An 18624-nucleotide genomic window follows, 5' to 3' on the forward strand; every position below is an offset into this window, starting at 1 on the left:
CTAAGTTAGAAGAAAGTGAGTTTGTATTTCAATTGTTCAATAATTTGGTGCCATCTGGTGTCCGCTCACCTCAGTTGATTCATTTTGAAACTTTAGATCCTCTTTTTCAAGTTTGTAAATATTAATTATTTGACACTGACAAAAATGACAATCAATGCCCGAGCACATGGGCCTCATGTTGCTTCCCTCGTCCCTAGACCGCTCTGGGACGCACCCAGGAGGGATATGTTTGAAGCTGTTAGACTCACCTCTTGAAGAGCAGAATAGCAATGACTATGATGATGATGAGAATGACCGCCAGCACTGGACCCATCACCCAGAGCATCTCTGGGTCCTCAGTTTGTCGGGTCATCCCATTGTGGAGCTTCACCATGATGGGCTCAGAGAACGGGGTGGCCGCAAACGTCCTCTGCTGCAAATGACAAGAGGATGATCCAGAGTCAGGGTCAAACAAACACAGGACTTTAACCCAGGAGACCACTGTTTGTGTACCGGGTGAAACCAAATGTAAATGTTGAGTCTACGCTTCTTACATAACCTTGCTACGCTTGTAATGTAACGTTACGTAAGAAAGTGCGGTTGTTATTTATCTAGGCTTGATATGTTGCTACTGGGTTGTCAAAGTTGACACGATAATAATGCAAATTCTTTTCTTTTTTCACGCCACTAATTTCCTTCACAAATTTCTAAAACTGGCATGGCCATTTTCAAAGGGGTCCCTTGACCTCTGGCCTCCAGATCAGTGAATGTAAATGGGTTCTATGGGTACCCACGAGTCTCCCCTTTACAGACATGCCCACTTTATGATGATCACATGCAGTTTGGGGCAAGTCATAGTCAAGTCAGCACACTGACACACTGACAGCTGTTGTTGCCTGTTGGGCTGCAGTTTGCCATGTTATGATTGGAGCATATTGTTTTATGCTAAATGCAGTACCTGTGAGGGTTTCTGGACAATATCTGTCATTGTTTTATGTTGTTAATTGATTTCCAATAATAAATACAGTATATACCTACATTTGCATAAAGCAAACATATTTTTCCACTCCCATGTTGATAAGAGGATTAAATCTCCCTTTAAGGTACATTTTGAACAGATAAAAGAAAATGTGATTAATTTACAATTAATCGTGATTAACTATGGACAATCATGTGATTAATCGCAATTAAATAATTTAATTGATGGACAGCCCTAGTTGTTACGGTTCTTACATTGAGTTGTTAGAGGTGGGACCAAGTCAGAGTTTTGTAAGTCACAAGTCTGCACTCAAGTCCCAAGTCAAGACAGGCAAGTCGCAGGTCAAGTCCCAGGTCAAGTCCCAGGTCAAGTCCCAGGTCCTAAACTTTGAGTTTCGAGTCCTAAACAAGTCATAACGTGCTCTTCACCAAATGTAATGCCATGTTAACAACAGAGTATCTGGTGTTTGGTAGTGTAACGTTAGTTCTTCATGGATTTCTCCTGCAACTTGGCTGGTTGTTGTCAGATTGGTTCAAACAAAGTGGATCTGGGGAGTGAAGTGTCGGCTTGTTGGGAATGAATAAAATTGCTTATATGTTCTAGGGGTGCCAGCTGGAGTTTCATCTGACAATTTAATGTTTGACATTCTTTTATGGTCAATCCCTTCATGGATACATGAATCAGCGCTCCATACACTTTCAATTAATTATCAAGAAAGGACAGAGAACCTGAAAACAGCTACATACACACACTCTCTCACACACACACACACACACACACACACACCTTGGGATGGCTGATACCTGATTTAACCATGCACATTCTCTCAGTTTTACTGGGTGTCTACTAGGGATGCACCGATACCGATATTAGGCTGATACTGACTCAAATAGCTGGATTGGGTATCGGTGACAATGGGGCCAATTTATTCAAGTTTCAAGGTTATTTATTTGTCATTTTTCAATTCCAGCAAAGCAGTGATTGGCAATGAAGATCTTTGGTCTCCGGTTCCTTCAACAATGCTCATAAAATATGTATACTATATAAAAGGTATACAAGTACATGTAAAAGCAAAATGATAATCTAATGCATAAAATAGTGCAGTTAAAATAAATATAAACATACTGTAGGTAAATATAAAATAGTAATGCAAATGTAAATTTTTTAATTTGTAATTTCGTTGATGACAGTATTTCAGATGGGAAAACTGAATGTAAACAGGATGTAGTATGTATTTGCATTATGAAGAGTAATATATATAAACAGAGGTGTAAACAGGAATATAGTATGTATATAGAAGTAATATGTATATACATATATATATATATATATGTATATACACAGGGGTGTCACAGTTTGTAAAACAGTATGTAAAGAATGTAAAGTAAATAAAGGTAAAGTGTTTAAATTCTATATTTATATACTATATACATTACAGACTGGAATTTTAATTCCTGTTTAATTTTTAGCCAATTTGTTTCTGCATTAATAGTTTACACTTGAATTGTAATTCCTGTTAATTCTGAAGATTATTTTCCAAGTTGCTGGTGTATGATTTATTATTTTAATAATAACAATTCAATACATTTATATCTATGTATTTATTTGTTACATTTTGTTTTACAAAGTTAGGAAAGCAATGTTCAAGTCAAGCCTGATTATGCCTTACACGTAAAATAATGATTCCAGTCACTTCCACCCAGTGAGACATACAGTTTATTAATGAAACACTGGTATCGTATCGGTACTCAGCGTCGGCCGAAGCCCAGGTATTGCTATCGGTACCGTTATCAGGACTGAAAATTCAGATCAGTGCATCCCTAGTTTCTATCATGGCTGAAGGCCATCTACCGCTGTGTTACCAAGGGGATGTTTAACCAAAGAAACCTTCACCAGCCCACACAGCAACAACACACTGAGAAATCAAAGGATCAGTCTGTCTCTCTGTGTCCTTGGCAGATAACTGAGGTGTCCAGGTTAGATATGAACTTTGTTTTTTTCCCTTTCTTTATTCACACGCTATGCAATCTTTTCAGTAGCAACCCAGAAGTCGCTCACTGGAAGGGAAAAGCGAAGGGTTCCCACTGGTAGTTGTGTGATCGCTGTCTCTTGTCAATAGTCAGTCCAGCCAATATCATGGCTACACTGTCAGAAGAGGGATGTGGTGCTCCACAAAGTAGAGCTAGCTGTATAGTTTTAAGTGCCTAATCAGCTCAGAACATGTCCTTTTTAAGAAGTTAGGCTACATTAAAGCCAGTATTTGCTACATGTTCCAACAGCCAGAGAGTATAATTAACGGTGCCTTGTGGAGTTTCTGTTTGTATTCAGTGTTTCTCATCAAATGTGCATGTGAGAAACAAAACAGGGGACGCACTAATACAAAAACTGTTCAATAGGTCAAAAACTCTACAGGGTACCTTCTATCTCTTGAAGATAAATCAAGATGATGCTTGCCGTCCACACTCATCTGTCTACAAGCCAAGCTTTTGTCAACAAAAACTATGATTAAAAATATACATCAACAACCGTTTTTGATGAAAAGACAAAAAGCCACCTTAAAAAACTAAAAAATTATCCAAAATGTGAAAGATGAACGGACAGATTTATGAGCTAAATGCATCCAAAATGCCACAAAAATTGAACAAGAAACTACCAAAACACGCAGACCAACAGGGTGAGTTATTGAAAGCAAAGCTGACATTAACATGACAACATAAAGGGCTATGGATGTAACTGTAACACTTCCGTTACTTTCAGTCGGCTAGTTTTGGTGTTTATAGGCTATTAATAGGAATGAGTGCAGGATTAATGTGCAGTCAATCCTAAATCTTCACCTATCTGTCTATTGAAGGGTTAGTTTTGCATTAAAGGGCGGGTCCATCTGCAATCTTTTCTTTGCAAAAATCAATGATGTAGGTTACCAAAGTAAGCTAATCAATAAGGTGATTATATGAATGATGTGAACACTAGCGCTAGCTGAGTCAACATTAGTTGTGCTAGGTTGGAAAAAACGGAAAGGGTTATTTTGGATTTTTTGGGGTTGTATGATATACTCCCGCGTTCTGCGAGGTAAAATTGTAGTTTCTATGAATGGAGTCTGGTGGCTTTAAAGAGAGCCAGATAATGGCTTCAGTTTCCCGTCGGAGAGGGCTGTCTGATGGCGAGGTAAAGTGGCTGTGGGTGGGAGCAGCAGAAAAACTGATTTTAGCCACCAAAAAGAGGCCAACCTAAAAGCAGTTTTATATATATATATATATATATAAAACTGCTTGACTATATATACTAAAATTGTATATATATATATATACAGTATATGCATGATTAGTGTGTGTTAGTTTAGTGAGGCAGGATTCCATATGAGAGTATGGAGGAGCTTTAAGTCCTGCACACACACACACACACACACACACACACACACACACACACACACACACACACACACACACACACACACACACACACACACACACACACACACACACACACACACACACACACACACACACACTGTGCTGACAGGTGAAGGCAGCTAGTTAATTGTGACAGTGGTTAGAAAGCAGCAGGGACGGAGGGTTGGGGGTGGTGGTGGTGGGGTTAGAGGAGGAGAGTGAATCAAAGGTGAGACAGGCTGCTGTGCCGGATGTTCTGGATGTGGGAGTGTACGTGTTGTTGTGAAGAGCCCCCTCTGAGGCCAGGGAGGAAGGGACAAGCACAGTGGAGGATCCGCATCAGTGACATCCTTTGAGGACAAATCCAATAATGCAAACAACTTCACTGTGCCTTCTGGACAGCAGCGGAGACCTGAGGCCGGCCCTGGCTATTTCCCTGCCATCATTAGACAACATGGCAGCCTCTCCTGTCCAAACTCACAGTGCAGGACGAACTCACACTGCTGCTAGGAGACACCTAACGTCTCAGATGGTGTCAGGCTCAGCAGGTTGAGCTGTAATTAATCATTATCCGTCACTCTTTGAGACGGGTTCAAGTCTATCTTTAGCTCACATACAAGTTTTTTTTTTTTTTTTTTTTTTACCAGTATAGATGTTTTTAGTGGTGTATTTGTGTATGTGTGTATTGTACCTTACTTAAAGCTAGGGTTGGTAATCTTCTTCAAAAACATTTTTGTTATATTTGTTGAAATTCTCATTAGACCCCAACAGCAATCAATAAATCAAATGCTATGACAAAAAAATATCTGGTATCTGTTGCTGTTGCAGGACTGTAATAAACCCGTCCAATCATTTCAGTCGGCCCAAATGAAATTATTGGACGGGCTACCTGTCTACCTAGTGCACTCTGTCTGTGCACTCATTATGCTAGCTTGAAGCTAGCTGTGAGTACTAACAATAGACATGTTCGCTGTTTATGTTCATCGTGATAATGTTGGGGTGTTTGGAGGGAGGCCTGGAGGGACGGACTGTCAGTGTTGCCGACTTGGCAACTTTCTCGCTAGATTTAGAACATTTTGGAGCTAGTGCTGCTATAGCTACTTTCATTGAAAGAGTTAGCAACACTGGACTGGGTTTTTTCTCAGTTGGATGATTTTTTTAGCGTGCTCTTGCTAGTTTCTTAAGATTACCAGATTACCATGATTCCAGTTAATTACAACTTGGGTCTTGTTTTTGTAGTTTTCTCCGTCACCTCTCTCTATCAGTTATGATAACAGTGATGGGAACATGGTGGCATCCAAAATCCAACAAAACTAATTAGACCCAAGTTGAGCCTGACAGTTCATAATTACTCCGGAGCTTTAAATCATATCACACATCATCAGCAGATAGAGTTTTGTCCAGCTCAGCTTTTACATGAGCTGACATGGATCACGAGTCCTAAGAGTGCTCAGAACAATCCCCCAGGAAGAGCGTCAGGCTTTGAAGCAAATTTCCGTAGTGGCCAAACGGTGGAATTACAACTTCCGTGTCCGTCTCGTGATGCCATTGGGCCCAAAAAGACTTTTCCCCATAGACTTACATTGGGAAAGAGACGTCTTTAACTCAGCAGATCTTTTTCTTTGAGAAAAATCAACTTCCCAGTTTGAACACTCGAATAGCCCCTTATTTAAACCATTATGTCCTAAAAGTTGTAGAATGCACTAATAGCTGAATCCAGAGTTATTTCCCTTCCTCCGTTCATGTGAATGAGACCCAGACCGAGGCTGGAGCGAGGGCTGGGAGGAGGAGTTAAAGGAAACGCTACTGCGCCTGCTCTATGGACCCAATGGATGCAGAAGATCGAAGGATGATCCGAGTACCTTATCACTCGTCAGTCGAGCCATTTTGGCTTCATTCACCACTGGGCAACTCTCATAGGAATGAACGGGGCCCCGCCTCCAACGCTGGATCCAGTTCTCTTTATACATCCATGGCTCAATAATAAAAGGATTTAACATCAGTCTGCATCTGCTGATGAAGACCTTGGGATACCGTCAAAAGGTCTGGAACCAGGGAGTAATTGGACCTTGTGTTGAAATAGTTTAGTCAGACCCCAATTGTAATAAACTGTAATTATCTTTTATTGACATTATTACAATATTATAAAGTATTGTTGTCTTAGCCATAGCCTCACACCTTCACCTTCACCTTCACCTCACAGCATAGTGCCATAAAACTTTGTTGCCATTCGAAAACAATTAAGAACACATTAAAAAAGAAGTCATGCTGTTGCATGAGTGACACATCCCCTCACTGTGATGAGCACAGCCAGTGTAGTTTACTGTGAAACAACTCTACGACTGCATTTACAATCTCTGCAGGGTAGATGTTGTTTGTCTGCTTGCTTGTCGGAACTTGTGTCGTATCCTGTATAAATGAGTGTTACTGGATGCTGTACTGCAGCACCAGCAGTTACTGTTGAGCCATCAAACTGACTGATGATATTTACATTTATACTTCAGTCCTTTTCAAATTTTGTAGGCGATGGAAATGTCTTGAATACTGGGACCACTGGTCACAATGAAACACTTTGTTTGTTGTTTATTGCTTTCTAACAGCAATGTAGTATGGAATATAAAGATGAATAATTATGACCTGCAGTCAGTAATCAACACAAAATCAGCATAAATCAGTCAGTTATCATTAAAAAGGTTTTACTGACCCTTTTATAGCCGACGTCATGATTACGTCACAGTGTTAGCTGGAGGCAGAACAAAGGAAAGGCTTCATATGATATCAGTACCTTCACTCTGGCTCTAAAACTGAACCTGCTACAGCCCATGGGCGCCAGAAGTATCTGCTCAGAGTGCACCAGATTGATGCATTTAGCTTTAAAATGTTCAAAACTAGAGGGTCCGAGGTCACCCACCACAGTCTCAGAATCCTGTAGGAAACACTGTATTATCTTACGTCATCCAAAGCTGCCCCCCGCCCACCACACACACTTTAAAACTCATTCCGGCGTCGCTGCTACAGCCTCTGAAAGACAGTCAAATTGGTTGGGATTGCCCGTGATCCCTCTGGTCTCAGGGGGTTAATAAGTAAGTTAAATTGCTCAAACCGTTTGAAATGATTCTTGTTGAAATAAGCCAGTGATGATGAACGGCTGCAGCCAGAGGAGGAGAGTGATGTCTGCTTCATGGACAATGATTTGGGAGGGATGATATTAATGTTGGCCAGCTGATGGTGAGTGTGAGAGCACTGAACTGAATAATCTCTATAGATTTTTTTATAGATAGATATTCTCACTGGATCATGTTGTCTGCTCTGTTCTCATCTGAACCCACCACCCCCACCCAAAGGGAGAGGTAGAAGTAAGTCAAGACATTTCCACCATAAACTGATGCAGAAAGATTCACCAGAATGCAGGAAATGAAGTGTTTGACGCTCATATTTCCATTTTACTAGCATCTAATAGAAATGCCCATACCATCTAAGTATCGGGATGTCCATGAGTTATTCAGCTGTTATTTTATTTTTTGAGTACATCATACGTATTCCTATATATAAAAAAACAACAAAAAAACATGATTCTAAATGAAGTTTCCTGTACCTTTAAATGATAGTTTTCCTCTAGGATATGGAAGATGCAGTCAGATTAAACGCTTAGTTTGATTATTCAGAAGGATTAGGATGCTGAATTCCATCACAAGAGTAAAGTAAACAGCCATCCAGATATACTAGATATATATACAGTATACAGTATACACTGATCAGCCATAACACTATGACCACCTGCCTAATATTCAGTAGGTCCCCCAAAACAGCCCTGAGCCGTGGAGGCATGGACTCCACTAGACTTCTGAAGGTCTGCTGTGGTATCTGGCACCAAGCCGTCAGTAGCAGATCCTTTAAGTCCTGGAAGTTGCAAGGTGGGGGGGGGCCTCCGTGGATCGGACTTGTTCGTCCAGCACATCCCACAGATGCTCCATCGGAGTGAGATCTGGAGAATTTGGAGGCCTAGTCGACACCTCCAACTCGTCGCCATCCACATGATGTAAAAGAAAACGTGATTCAACAGACTGGGCCACCTTCTTCCATTGCTCCGTGGTCCAGTTCTGATGCTCACGTGCCCCTTGTAGGCGTTTTTGGCGGTGGACACGGTTCAGCACGGGGCACCCTGACCGGTCTGCGGCTACGCAGCCCCATAAGCAAAACAAACTGCTCCTCACTGTGTGTTCTGACACCTTTCTATCAGAACCAGCATTAACTTTTTCATCAGTTTGAGCTCCAGTAGCTCTTCTATTGGATCTGACAACACGGGCCAGCCTGCGCTCACCACGTGCATCAATGAGCCTTGGGTCTGACCCTGTCGCCGGTTCACCGGTTTTCCTTCCTTGGACCACTTTTGGTAGGTCCTGACCACTGCAGACCGGGAACATCCCACAAGAGCTGCAGTTCTGGAGATGCTCTGACCCAGTTGTCTAGACAGCACTATCTGGCCCTTGTCAAAGTCCCTGGCTGGCCCATTTTTTCTGCTTCCAACACATCAACTTCAAGTTCAAAATGTCCACTGCCAGGTGCCATGGTAACCAGATAATCAATGTTATTCACTTCACCTGTCAGTGGTCTTAATGATATGGCTGATCGGTGTATATGGTATGTATGTGGAGATTTTGCCGTGTGTGGAAGGGTCTAAGACCGTGGCATGTCAAGATGCATTTGTTTCATTTCAGCATTCCACAGCGTGACAAATGTTCAACAAATCTCTCACAGCCACAAAGGTCATGTATAATTCATTTGTAGCCTAGTTGTCAGCCCTGACATCACAAGCTCTCACAGTGACTGTTAGAGTGAAAACATGTGTGAAAAATGTGTTGAAATTAATGAATCAATAAGGAAGCAAAGCCGGTCGAAGGGGTGACATTGTTTTAACAAGCAGCATTCTTCAATTGTGTTTACAGCTTTCACCCAGAGGAGCTGCAGCCAGGGCTGGAGCTGCCGGAGCCTCGTCGAGCCAGAGCCCTGTCAGGCATACACGAATATTTATAGTCTCATTCACTAACACAGTCCAACTTGCTGCACTTGTCTCGCAGAACATAAAGTGACAAGCGGCACAGTTACTTAAAGTGAATTACACCTCGCAAATTGATCCGTGTAACTCCAATTTAATGTTTATTACGTTGCCAATATCCAACTGCTTTATAAATCTGCACTGCAGCTCACTAATCGGGATGGAGAGAGTCTTCATGGATAATAAATTAGTTTTCTTTGAAGGTTAATGATGCAATGATATTTTTCACATCTTCTAATGGTGTGGTGTTCTGTCACTGCATCATGTTTGAGACTGCACATTTATAACAGAAAGTCTGCATTACATACTGGGGGGGGGGTTGTGAGGAGTCTCAAAGATGCCTAACAAATTGATTCTAGTGGTTTCATTAAAGGAAATGTAGGATCCAGCACTTTTGGAGTTTGAACCGTACTACTGGGGACTAAACGTCAGGATGTCTCAATTTTGACCATTCCTTTGTTGAGTCCCTAACTCAGTGGAAGTGGAATATTTCATTACTGGAGTTCTCCGTAGAGCAGCAACAGATGGGAGCAAAATGGATATTTTATGGGAAAAGTAATGTGTTGTTTCTACTCTTCAAGTTAATAGACCCCATTTCTGTTAATAATCATGATGACGTATTTCTGTGGGCGTCCCTAAACAGCCTTGGAATTCCATAAATTGGGTATCACTATAAAGCTGAGACTCTTGTGGATCCAATGAGCCCAACTGTATTCATGTGTGATGATGTTAGTCCCCATAGGAGACATTTCATTGTAGTGAGACCATTTTTGAAACTTGACCACACTGTATAAAATGACCTGTGGTGACCTCTAGGATAATCACAGCCTCATGAAACTTTACAGCCACAAATTAGAGACCTAGAGCATTCAGAGGATGGATGGATCAAACTAGAGACCTAGAGCATTCAGAGGATGGATGGATCAAACTAGAGACTTAGAGCATTCAGAGGATGGATGGCTTTCCTAGCTAGATTGACAATAAGGGGGTTTCTGAGCAGTTTACAGAACAGAAGTGCTCGCCATCCAATCGCCGAAAAATGCAATTCTTGCAGATTCTCCAAATGTCAAACGTTTTTGATCCCAAATCCCAGCATGGCTTTTTCTATGGTGTTCCTCAAGATCTTGGTGTCTTAATGTGGTATTTTGGAGGGATTATTGATAATTTTTATCAATTCTCCAGTGGTAAATAAAATGGTTAAATTTATCACCAAATCTGTATAACAAATGATATCAACCCAAAAATTGCTGCAGCAACTTATGAGACATAATAGAGCATGGAGATGACCATCATATACTTCTATCATGATGTACTAAACCCTGATACATTTTCACAATTTATTTGAATCAATTAATTAACAACTCACTGCTTGACCCTCTACTAAAGTAGGGCCAAAGGTTTTGCCCTTTTGGAACTAATGATTAATTGATAAATTGTCAACTATTATTATTTTGATAATTGATTAATCAGTTTGAGTACTTTTTTTTAAGAAAATAAGGTCAAAATTCTCAGAATCACAGCTTTTTTGGCCAAAATGTCTAAAATTTTGGGCACCCTGGACTTCTTATCCCCAAAAGGCACAACTAAACCACACTGTCAACCATCAGACCACATTTGAAGTTCCAAAGTTAAATAGTTTCCGAGTTCTGCTCTGGAAACGAAAGTGTGACAAGCGAACGGACGGAAGGACGGACACGACTACGTTGTCGGGAGGAGGGGGTATAATTCATTCATTCATGTTTATTTCTGATTTATGACTTGACACACAGTGCTGAGCTGCATCCTAATTTAATCTTCAGGTTCCAGCTTTAAGATGATGTACACCATTTCTATCGCCCCATAAAGACCCCCTGTACCCCCCTAAAAAAAGACAAAAACGGGTCTATTGTGGGTCTCAGAGGGTTAAACAAGCCATTCTTTTTAGTGCAAAGCTTTATGGAACTTTATTTGAAATTACTTTCAGAATTTCTTTGACCAAAATCAACAACTTTGTCTCATAACTTTCAGTGTAATAGATGTTGTATTGTATTGTATTTATGAGTATATCATGTTATCAGTTTTACAAAGTTCTGTTGTTTAAAATGAATCACTGTACATTTTTAATTAAAAACTTAAAAAGTCACAAAAATCTGTCCTGGTGCCATGTGCCTGTGTCATCATGGTCTGGTTGTTTTATGTAACAATGCTGCACACATAAATAAATACTATTAGAAAATTGACACTATGACTTTAAAATTCTCTATTTCCCTTATTCATACATACCAATATATATTTCCCTTTTTCATAATGACTATATACTGTACACGTGTAGCTAGTGTGTGAATAATTGCTGTCAGTGTGCACCAGTTGGCAGCCGGCTTGCTCCAAGCTTATCCTCCCACAGCCAAACTGTCTCTGTTCCTTCCTCTGATATCACTGCACCATTTCCTATAACCGCCCTCCAAAGAACACATACCAAAGGTCTTATATCCTTGGTGCAATGTGTAAGACCTGGCAAGAATATTAGTTCAAAACATAAAAAAATGAACTAACATTATCAAGAGAATGTGAAGAGGTTACAGTGTCGACGTTACGTCAAAGACATCCATGTATTGTGCTGCAGAGATATCTACCAGTGACACGTGGGTCCATGTTTTTTATAACCACCCCGACCCGTTATGAGAGACGATCCACACAGCCCAGCCCGCAAACCGCCAACTTTATGCATTATAGTAACACAACTTTCAGGACTGGGGACTGAGACAAGGACAGAGACAAGCGGACTCGAGCGCTGACGTCGGGCAACGTCATCTCACAGACATTCGCAAAATGACCAAGACCTGTCGACAGCGCATTATGTGGTGGAGGCACAGAATGGGTTCAAATTCTGTGTCGCCACCACGGCGGGTGTGTGTGTTTGAGTGTTTGAGTGAGAGACAGAGAGAGGGGAAGAGGAGGTGGATTATTGCTTGCAATGTTTCTGTAAGTTATTAATAACTTACTCGGGAAGCTGCTTTGTCAATTTGCCACCCGCCCGCCCAAACTCACAATAAAAAAAAAACTCGGTTCTGGGACGACCCCGCATCGCTAACTGAAATGAGCATGCTAACCGGCTAGCCCCGGCCCGTCCTGTATTGTAATACCACTTGTATCTCGAGAGGTGATAGTGAGTCACTGTAGCGTCCAGTCTGCTCTCAGTCCATCATGAGAGGACGAAGAAGTGCAGAAGAGGGCTGGTCAGTCACGTTGAAGGTTTCAGGGTCTGTGTACATTTTGATAGTTTGTTTACTGGATTAATTAAGTGGCAGAAACAAAAAAATGACTTGTATTTTCATTTTCGGACTACTTTGCCAGGAAGAGAGCGTGAGGCAGCTCTGGGAGACGGACCCTCAGTTAGCAGCTCATATTCAGCCTGCGGAAACCCCAGCGCCGGGGGTCACAGCACCGGGGGTCACAGCGGGCTGGCAATGGGTCTAACCTGTGTAAAGGCAGCAACAGAAAGTTTGCTGATCCGGTGGGGGGGGGCGGGGCAATCCCCCAGGATCAGACGCTTGGCGCTGCAGTTTGCACTGGCTGAATTTGAGTTGCTACAGCTCCGCTGACTGAAGGTCCGTCTCTCGGAGCTGCCGCATGCCCTCCTGGATAAGTTTACCTCTTCCTAACTTACAGCAACTGAGTGAACTCTGGAGAATGGAGCGCGAAAAATTGTCCAGATATACTACAAGCAATATCACTCTCTATTACATAAAGAGCGTGATATCGATCAACTATCAGTAAGGACCTGTTCAGACCTGGTATTAACATGCGTCCTCAGTGATAGGATCACAAGTGGACAGCTTTAAGTACGTCTGTTCACACCTGGCATTAGAATGCATCTCCTCATGCGTCTCCAGTGACCACTTGTGATCAGATCTCACTTCCCCGCTCTATATGCAATTAAATAATAATACTGCTACATGAATGTCAGTAATAATATCCTACATATTCCTGAATTCTGGTACATTGTATTAACATCAAAATAAAAGGTTATTGTACCAGCGGTCCCCGGGGACCTCCACACCGCCAGCAGCAGGGCACATAGCTCCAGAGAGCCGGGGAGGAGAGAGAACAGGCGGGCAGATGGGCGGAGGGACGGAGGGACGGACAGATGGATGGTTGGACGGTCGTGTGTCAGGTCCGCGCAAAGCAGCGGAACAAGGACACCGACGCATCTCCGACAGTATGATAATAATGCACTTAGCGTGCCTAGTCTGATAGTCTGTAGATATGTATCCTATAAACAAGTACAGTTGTACCGACAGGATACAGTAGAGCACAGAGGCCGTTTCCATGCTGACAAGCGGCCTTGTCTGCCTGTTTATTCACCTGAGGAGCGCGTTGATCCCGCGGATCCCAGCTGGACGTCAGATGAGTAGGTGGTCCTTAATGTGGCCCAGGACACATTCACTACACACTGCTAAAAGAATGTGGTCATATGTGGCCCAGACCACCTCTGAATGTGGTCTGAAAGATCCGATCTCAATGTGTCCTCAATGCATCTTGTGTGCGTTCACACCTGTACTTAGAGCTGTCCACTTTTGATCGGATCACTGAGGACGCATGTTAATACCAGGTCTGAACAGGGCCTTAGTGTCAGCGTTGATTTGGACCAATGAAAATAGTTTGGAGGTTCGCAAAACTTTGCATACATAGAGCCAGGGCGAGCGTTTTTTCAAACAAGCGACACCTTGCTCTGCCTGTTCGCTGACACACGGAGCAGGTTAGGACATCTTCACTGGGAAAAACTGAAACAATGTGTGTTCGCATTGCGTCCAGGTAGGAAGAGGTGGTGTTCTCCCGGCATTTTGATCGTTTGTTTATTGGATCAAATCCAAAGCAGCAGAAATGAGAAAACAATATGTATTCTCATTTCTGCTAATTTGGATTTAATCCAATAAACAAACTATCAAGGCGCACATTGACCGCACACACAGATGGCTAACATTAACTACAGGCCGACGCCACATATGAAGATAATAAGATAGCGGTGTTATTCTGTCTCTCAGAGTTTCAGCAGTTAGGTTGAATTTTGCTTAACAGCAGGGCAAGAATCTAGTAGTTGGGGTCGATTACCTTAAGCCTTTGGCATTTTGTTGTGCATAAATTAGTCTAGTGGTGCCTGGAACACTGGAAACTGCAGAGGCAACAAGGAATTCATCTCACAGACACAGGCAGAGATAAGCCTTGATGCTGAATTTGAGATTAAATGACTTGTAAAGACAGATGCTTATGTAGCGCATTAGCAGATGTGCGTTCTTTTGATTAAAAACTTTTCCTTCTCCATTTTTGTTTTTTGCATGCCACCTGGATCGCTTCGTTTTTTTTCTTCTTCTCTTGTAGGCACTAGTGCAGTGGTGAAGTCAAGTGGAATAATGTTGTTGATTAAGTAGTGCAGGGAGTGGAGTTGACTTGATGAAATGGTTTTTAATCAACAAGAGGAAGGTGTTTGTCAGTAAGCAAAGATTTTAGAGGTGCCCCTGTGGATATTTTAATTAGTGGGTTCCTGTTTCGCTTGTATCTCGTGCTCTACTAGCTACGAGGATGCATATGTGCTATATAATATTATTGATATTCTGGGCTGGAGGCACACGTCTGTCTTTGCCATATTGTAGGACCACTGAACATCCGATACATTACATTGCATTCGTTTAGCTTTTGTCTAAAGTAGGGCTGTCAATCAATTCAAATATTGAATCGCCATTAATTACATGATTATCCATAGTTAGTCGTGATAAATCACAAATAAATGGCACATTTTTTTATCTGTTTAAAATGGACCTTAAAGGGAGATTTGTCAAGTATTTAATACTCTTATCAACATGGGAGTGGACAAATATGCTGCTTTATGCAAATGTATGTATTCATTTATTATTGGAAATCAATTAACAACATAAAACAATGGTAGATATTGCCCAGAAACCCTCACAGGTACTGCATTTAGCATAAAACAATGTGCTCAAATCATAACATGGCAAACTGCAGCCCAACAGGCAACAACAGCTGTCAGTGTGCTGACTTGACTATGACTTGCCCCAAACTGCATGTGATTATCATAAAGTGGGCATGTCTGTAAAGGGGAGACTCGTGGGTACCCATAGAACCCATTTACATTCACATATCTGGAGGTCAGAGGTCAAGCGACCCCTTTGAAAATGTCCATGACAGTTTTTCCTCGACAAAATTTCGCTTTTGTTTGGAGCGTTATTTAACCTCCTTCACGACAAGCTAGTATGACATGGTTGGTACCAATGGATTCATTAGTTTTTCATATGATGCCAGTATTTAGCTTTAAAGTTGAGCCCGCTACAACCTGAAAATAGCAAGTTGCGTAAATGTGTTAAAGAAATTAGTGACGTTAAAACAAATTTGCATTAAGGTGTTAACTTTGACAGCCCTAGTCCAAAGCGAGATGAGCGACCACAGCCTCGTCAAAGTGACGGCCAGCCAATAGTCCAGAAATAGTATCCGGAGGGATTATGTCATGTCCTCCCAATAAAATGTCAAAATAAGTTGCTTGCCCATGCCCTCGAGAACATCACATACAACAGTTTTGTGATCTGTCGCCACTGTTGACAGGACAATATTGTCAGTGCCTTCCGAAACTGTTCGGAATCTTCCAACTCTGTTCCAAACAGTCCAGAGAGGAAACCTTAAAACCAGGGCTGTCAAAGTCAACATGATAATAACGTGTTAACGCACATTTGTTTTAACGCCACAAATTTCTGTAACGCATTTACACAACTTGTGATTTTTATGTCATAGCGGGCTCAGTTTTAAAGCTAGAGTGAAGATACTGGTATCACATGAAACTAGAAATACTAATGAATCCATCAGTACCAACCATGTCATACTAGCTTGTTGCCGGGAGGCTAAATACGCTCAAATTTGGTGAGGAAAAACTGGTCTGGCCATTTTCAAAGGGGTCCCTTGACCTCTGACCTCCAGATATGTGAATGTAAATGGGTTCTATGGGTACCCACGAGTCTCCCCTTTACAGACATGCCCACTTTATGATAATCACATGCAGTTTGGGGAAAGTCATAGTCAAGTCAGCACACTGACACACTGCATATTGTTTTATGCTAAATGCAGTACCTGTGAGGGTTTCTGAACAATATTTGTCATTGTTTTGTGTTGTTAATTGATTTTTCCACTCCCATGTTGATAAGAGTATTAAATACTTGACAAATTTCCCTTTCGGGTACATTTTGAAAAGACAACACGATTAATTTGCAATTAATCGCGATTAAATATTTGAATCGATTGACAGCCCTACGTGAAACCTTAACAGCTAAAACGTGTGGAACTTGATAACAGATTCAGCTCATCTGTCTCCTCAGCTGTATCCCTGCAGCACTTTTTTAGCAAAGTATTGCCTACAGCTCAGAAAACTTTTTTTTTTGTTTTCACAGCTCTTAGCCGGCACAGACGCATATTCTAAAGGATATTTAAAAAATCTCAGGGGAGGAATTTGGAGGTGATCAATCTCAGCGGCACTACCTGATAGATAGTAATCCTTCAGGGGTGAAAAATGTACTGCTGCTACATCTACAGCAAGCTGGATAGAGGAAGGTGGGCTGTGCAAAGCAGATTTAATAGCAGTGGGAGGATGAACATTTCACTATTGTTTCCATTGTCCGTAATCTCCCCCTTAAAAAGAGCATGTGACTCATAAAATAAGCAGAAACAATGTGTGATTCTAATGTGTTTTGACAGCTCTGTTATTTCCCAGAACTCTGAAGATTTCCAGTCTGAGTCTTCCACTCCTCTATCCGCGACAAAACTGGATGCTATCAAGTAGGCTCAGTGTGTTTCCCACAATCCCCCAGTCCTCTGCACCGCCATCCTCCTCTCTTCCTCTCTGTCTTTTCTCCTCAAAGTTCAGCATCCCCTCCTACATCGGAAGCTCATTCCGGCCTCCGAGCCATTCTCTCTCCAACGATTGCAGCATTTCTCGCCTTCTCAAGTACGTCTGTGCATTTCCCTCAGGTACCCCCCAACCCCCCCCCATTAAGCTCCCTCTCTTTTCTCTCTCCACCTCTCACTCTTCTCCTCACCTCTGTGTCACTCCCACAGGGCGCTGCATTCAGAGGAAGCTGCTGCTCGCTGCTCACTAGCCCCCTCCTTCCTCTGCTGGAAGTGATCACACTGTTTATATGGCCTTTTTCTTTTATCCAATTTCACACGTCCCAGCTTGTTTACCAGCAGTGGGGGCCACAGAGAGCCGCAGTGCCCTTTTGCTTCAGTCTCCAGTATCCCCCACTACCCTCCCCCTCCCCCTTCTTTCTTCCTTCTACCCTGCCAGCAGCTTTGCAGTAGCAATAAAAGCTAAGCTTTCTTCCCCTTTTCAATGAATGTGATTAGGTTTCTATTTTTGTACAGGCTTGAATCACATTCAGCTGAGTGTCATTTACTGAATCTGGGCTTTGCTACTCTGTTCTTAACACAATGAAACAATCATTGTCCAAGGATACACACTCTTGATAAAAGCTGTAATTAGGGGTGGTGTGTGTGTGTGTGTGTGGGGTGGGGGGGTGTTATGTGTTATAATGAACCCTATTGATTCTCAACAAACATTACAAGAATTCCGTTGGACCGTGATGTCACTCATTGTTTTGTGGGCTGCCGTTTTGAAGCCTCGACTTCAGCATTTTGGTCGTCACATCTTGTTTTTTTGCAACCAGAGATGACACAAGAGGGTGGAGCTAAGCGCAACCGAATGCTTAACAAGGCATTTTCAGGCGACCAAAAAGTTCTAACTAACTTTCATAAACTGAAAACACACTGAAAGGGTTAAAGTTGTAAGACAAAAACACACGGACAACCATACTTGCCAACCTTGAGACTTTAAAAATATGGAAGAGCGGAAGGGAGGGGGGGGGGGGTTGAGTTTCAGAGACTTTGTTTCCTTCATTCTGGTGACTTTTAAAAAATGAAAATAACAAAATAATAAGTACACTGTTACTGTACTTTGATGTTAAACTTTTAATTTTAACCTTCTATTCTCAGGAAAGAATACTGAATAATTTGCCCCTCTGGCGTGAACTTGCCGTGTGAATCTCTAGTATAAACTAATACTCACCAGTTTTTATTCATTTCTTGCCCCTGCTTGAGTGTTTCTTTTTGTTAGTGCTCTCCATTTCTCTCACTCACAGAAGGTTCTTTCAGGAACCACGCAACAACGGCTCCACTGCGCGCTGAAC

General features: G+C 41.9%; 1 protein-coding gene across 17 annotated transcripts in view; it reads right to left on the bottom strand.

The window, feature by feature from the left end:
- ptprfa (protein tyrosine phosphatase receptor type Fa) overlaps positions 1-18624 on the bottom strand; it is a 452868-nt gene that overhangs the window by 65628 nt on the left and 368616 nt on the right. For all 17 annotated transcript variants that reach the window (XM_074636845.1, XM_074636843.1, XM_074636842.1 and 14 more), the window contains one exon: positions 249-412. In XM_074636845.1, the coding sequence (XP_074492946.1) occupies positions 249-412 (164 nt within the window). The remainder of the gene's footprint in view (positions 1-248; positions 413-18624) is intronic.

This window comes from Sebastes fasciatus, chromosome 5, assembly GCF_043250625.1.
Source record: "Sebastes fasciatus isolate fSebFas1 chromosome 5, fSebFas1.pri, whole genome shotgun sequence".
NCBI lineage: Eukaryota > Metazoa > Chordata > Actinopteri > Perciformes > Sebastidae > Sebastes > Sebastes fasciatus.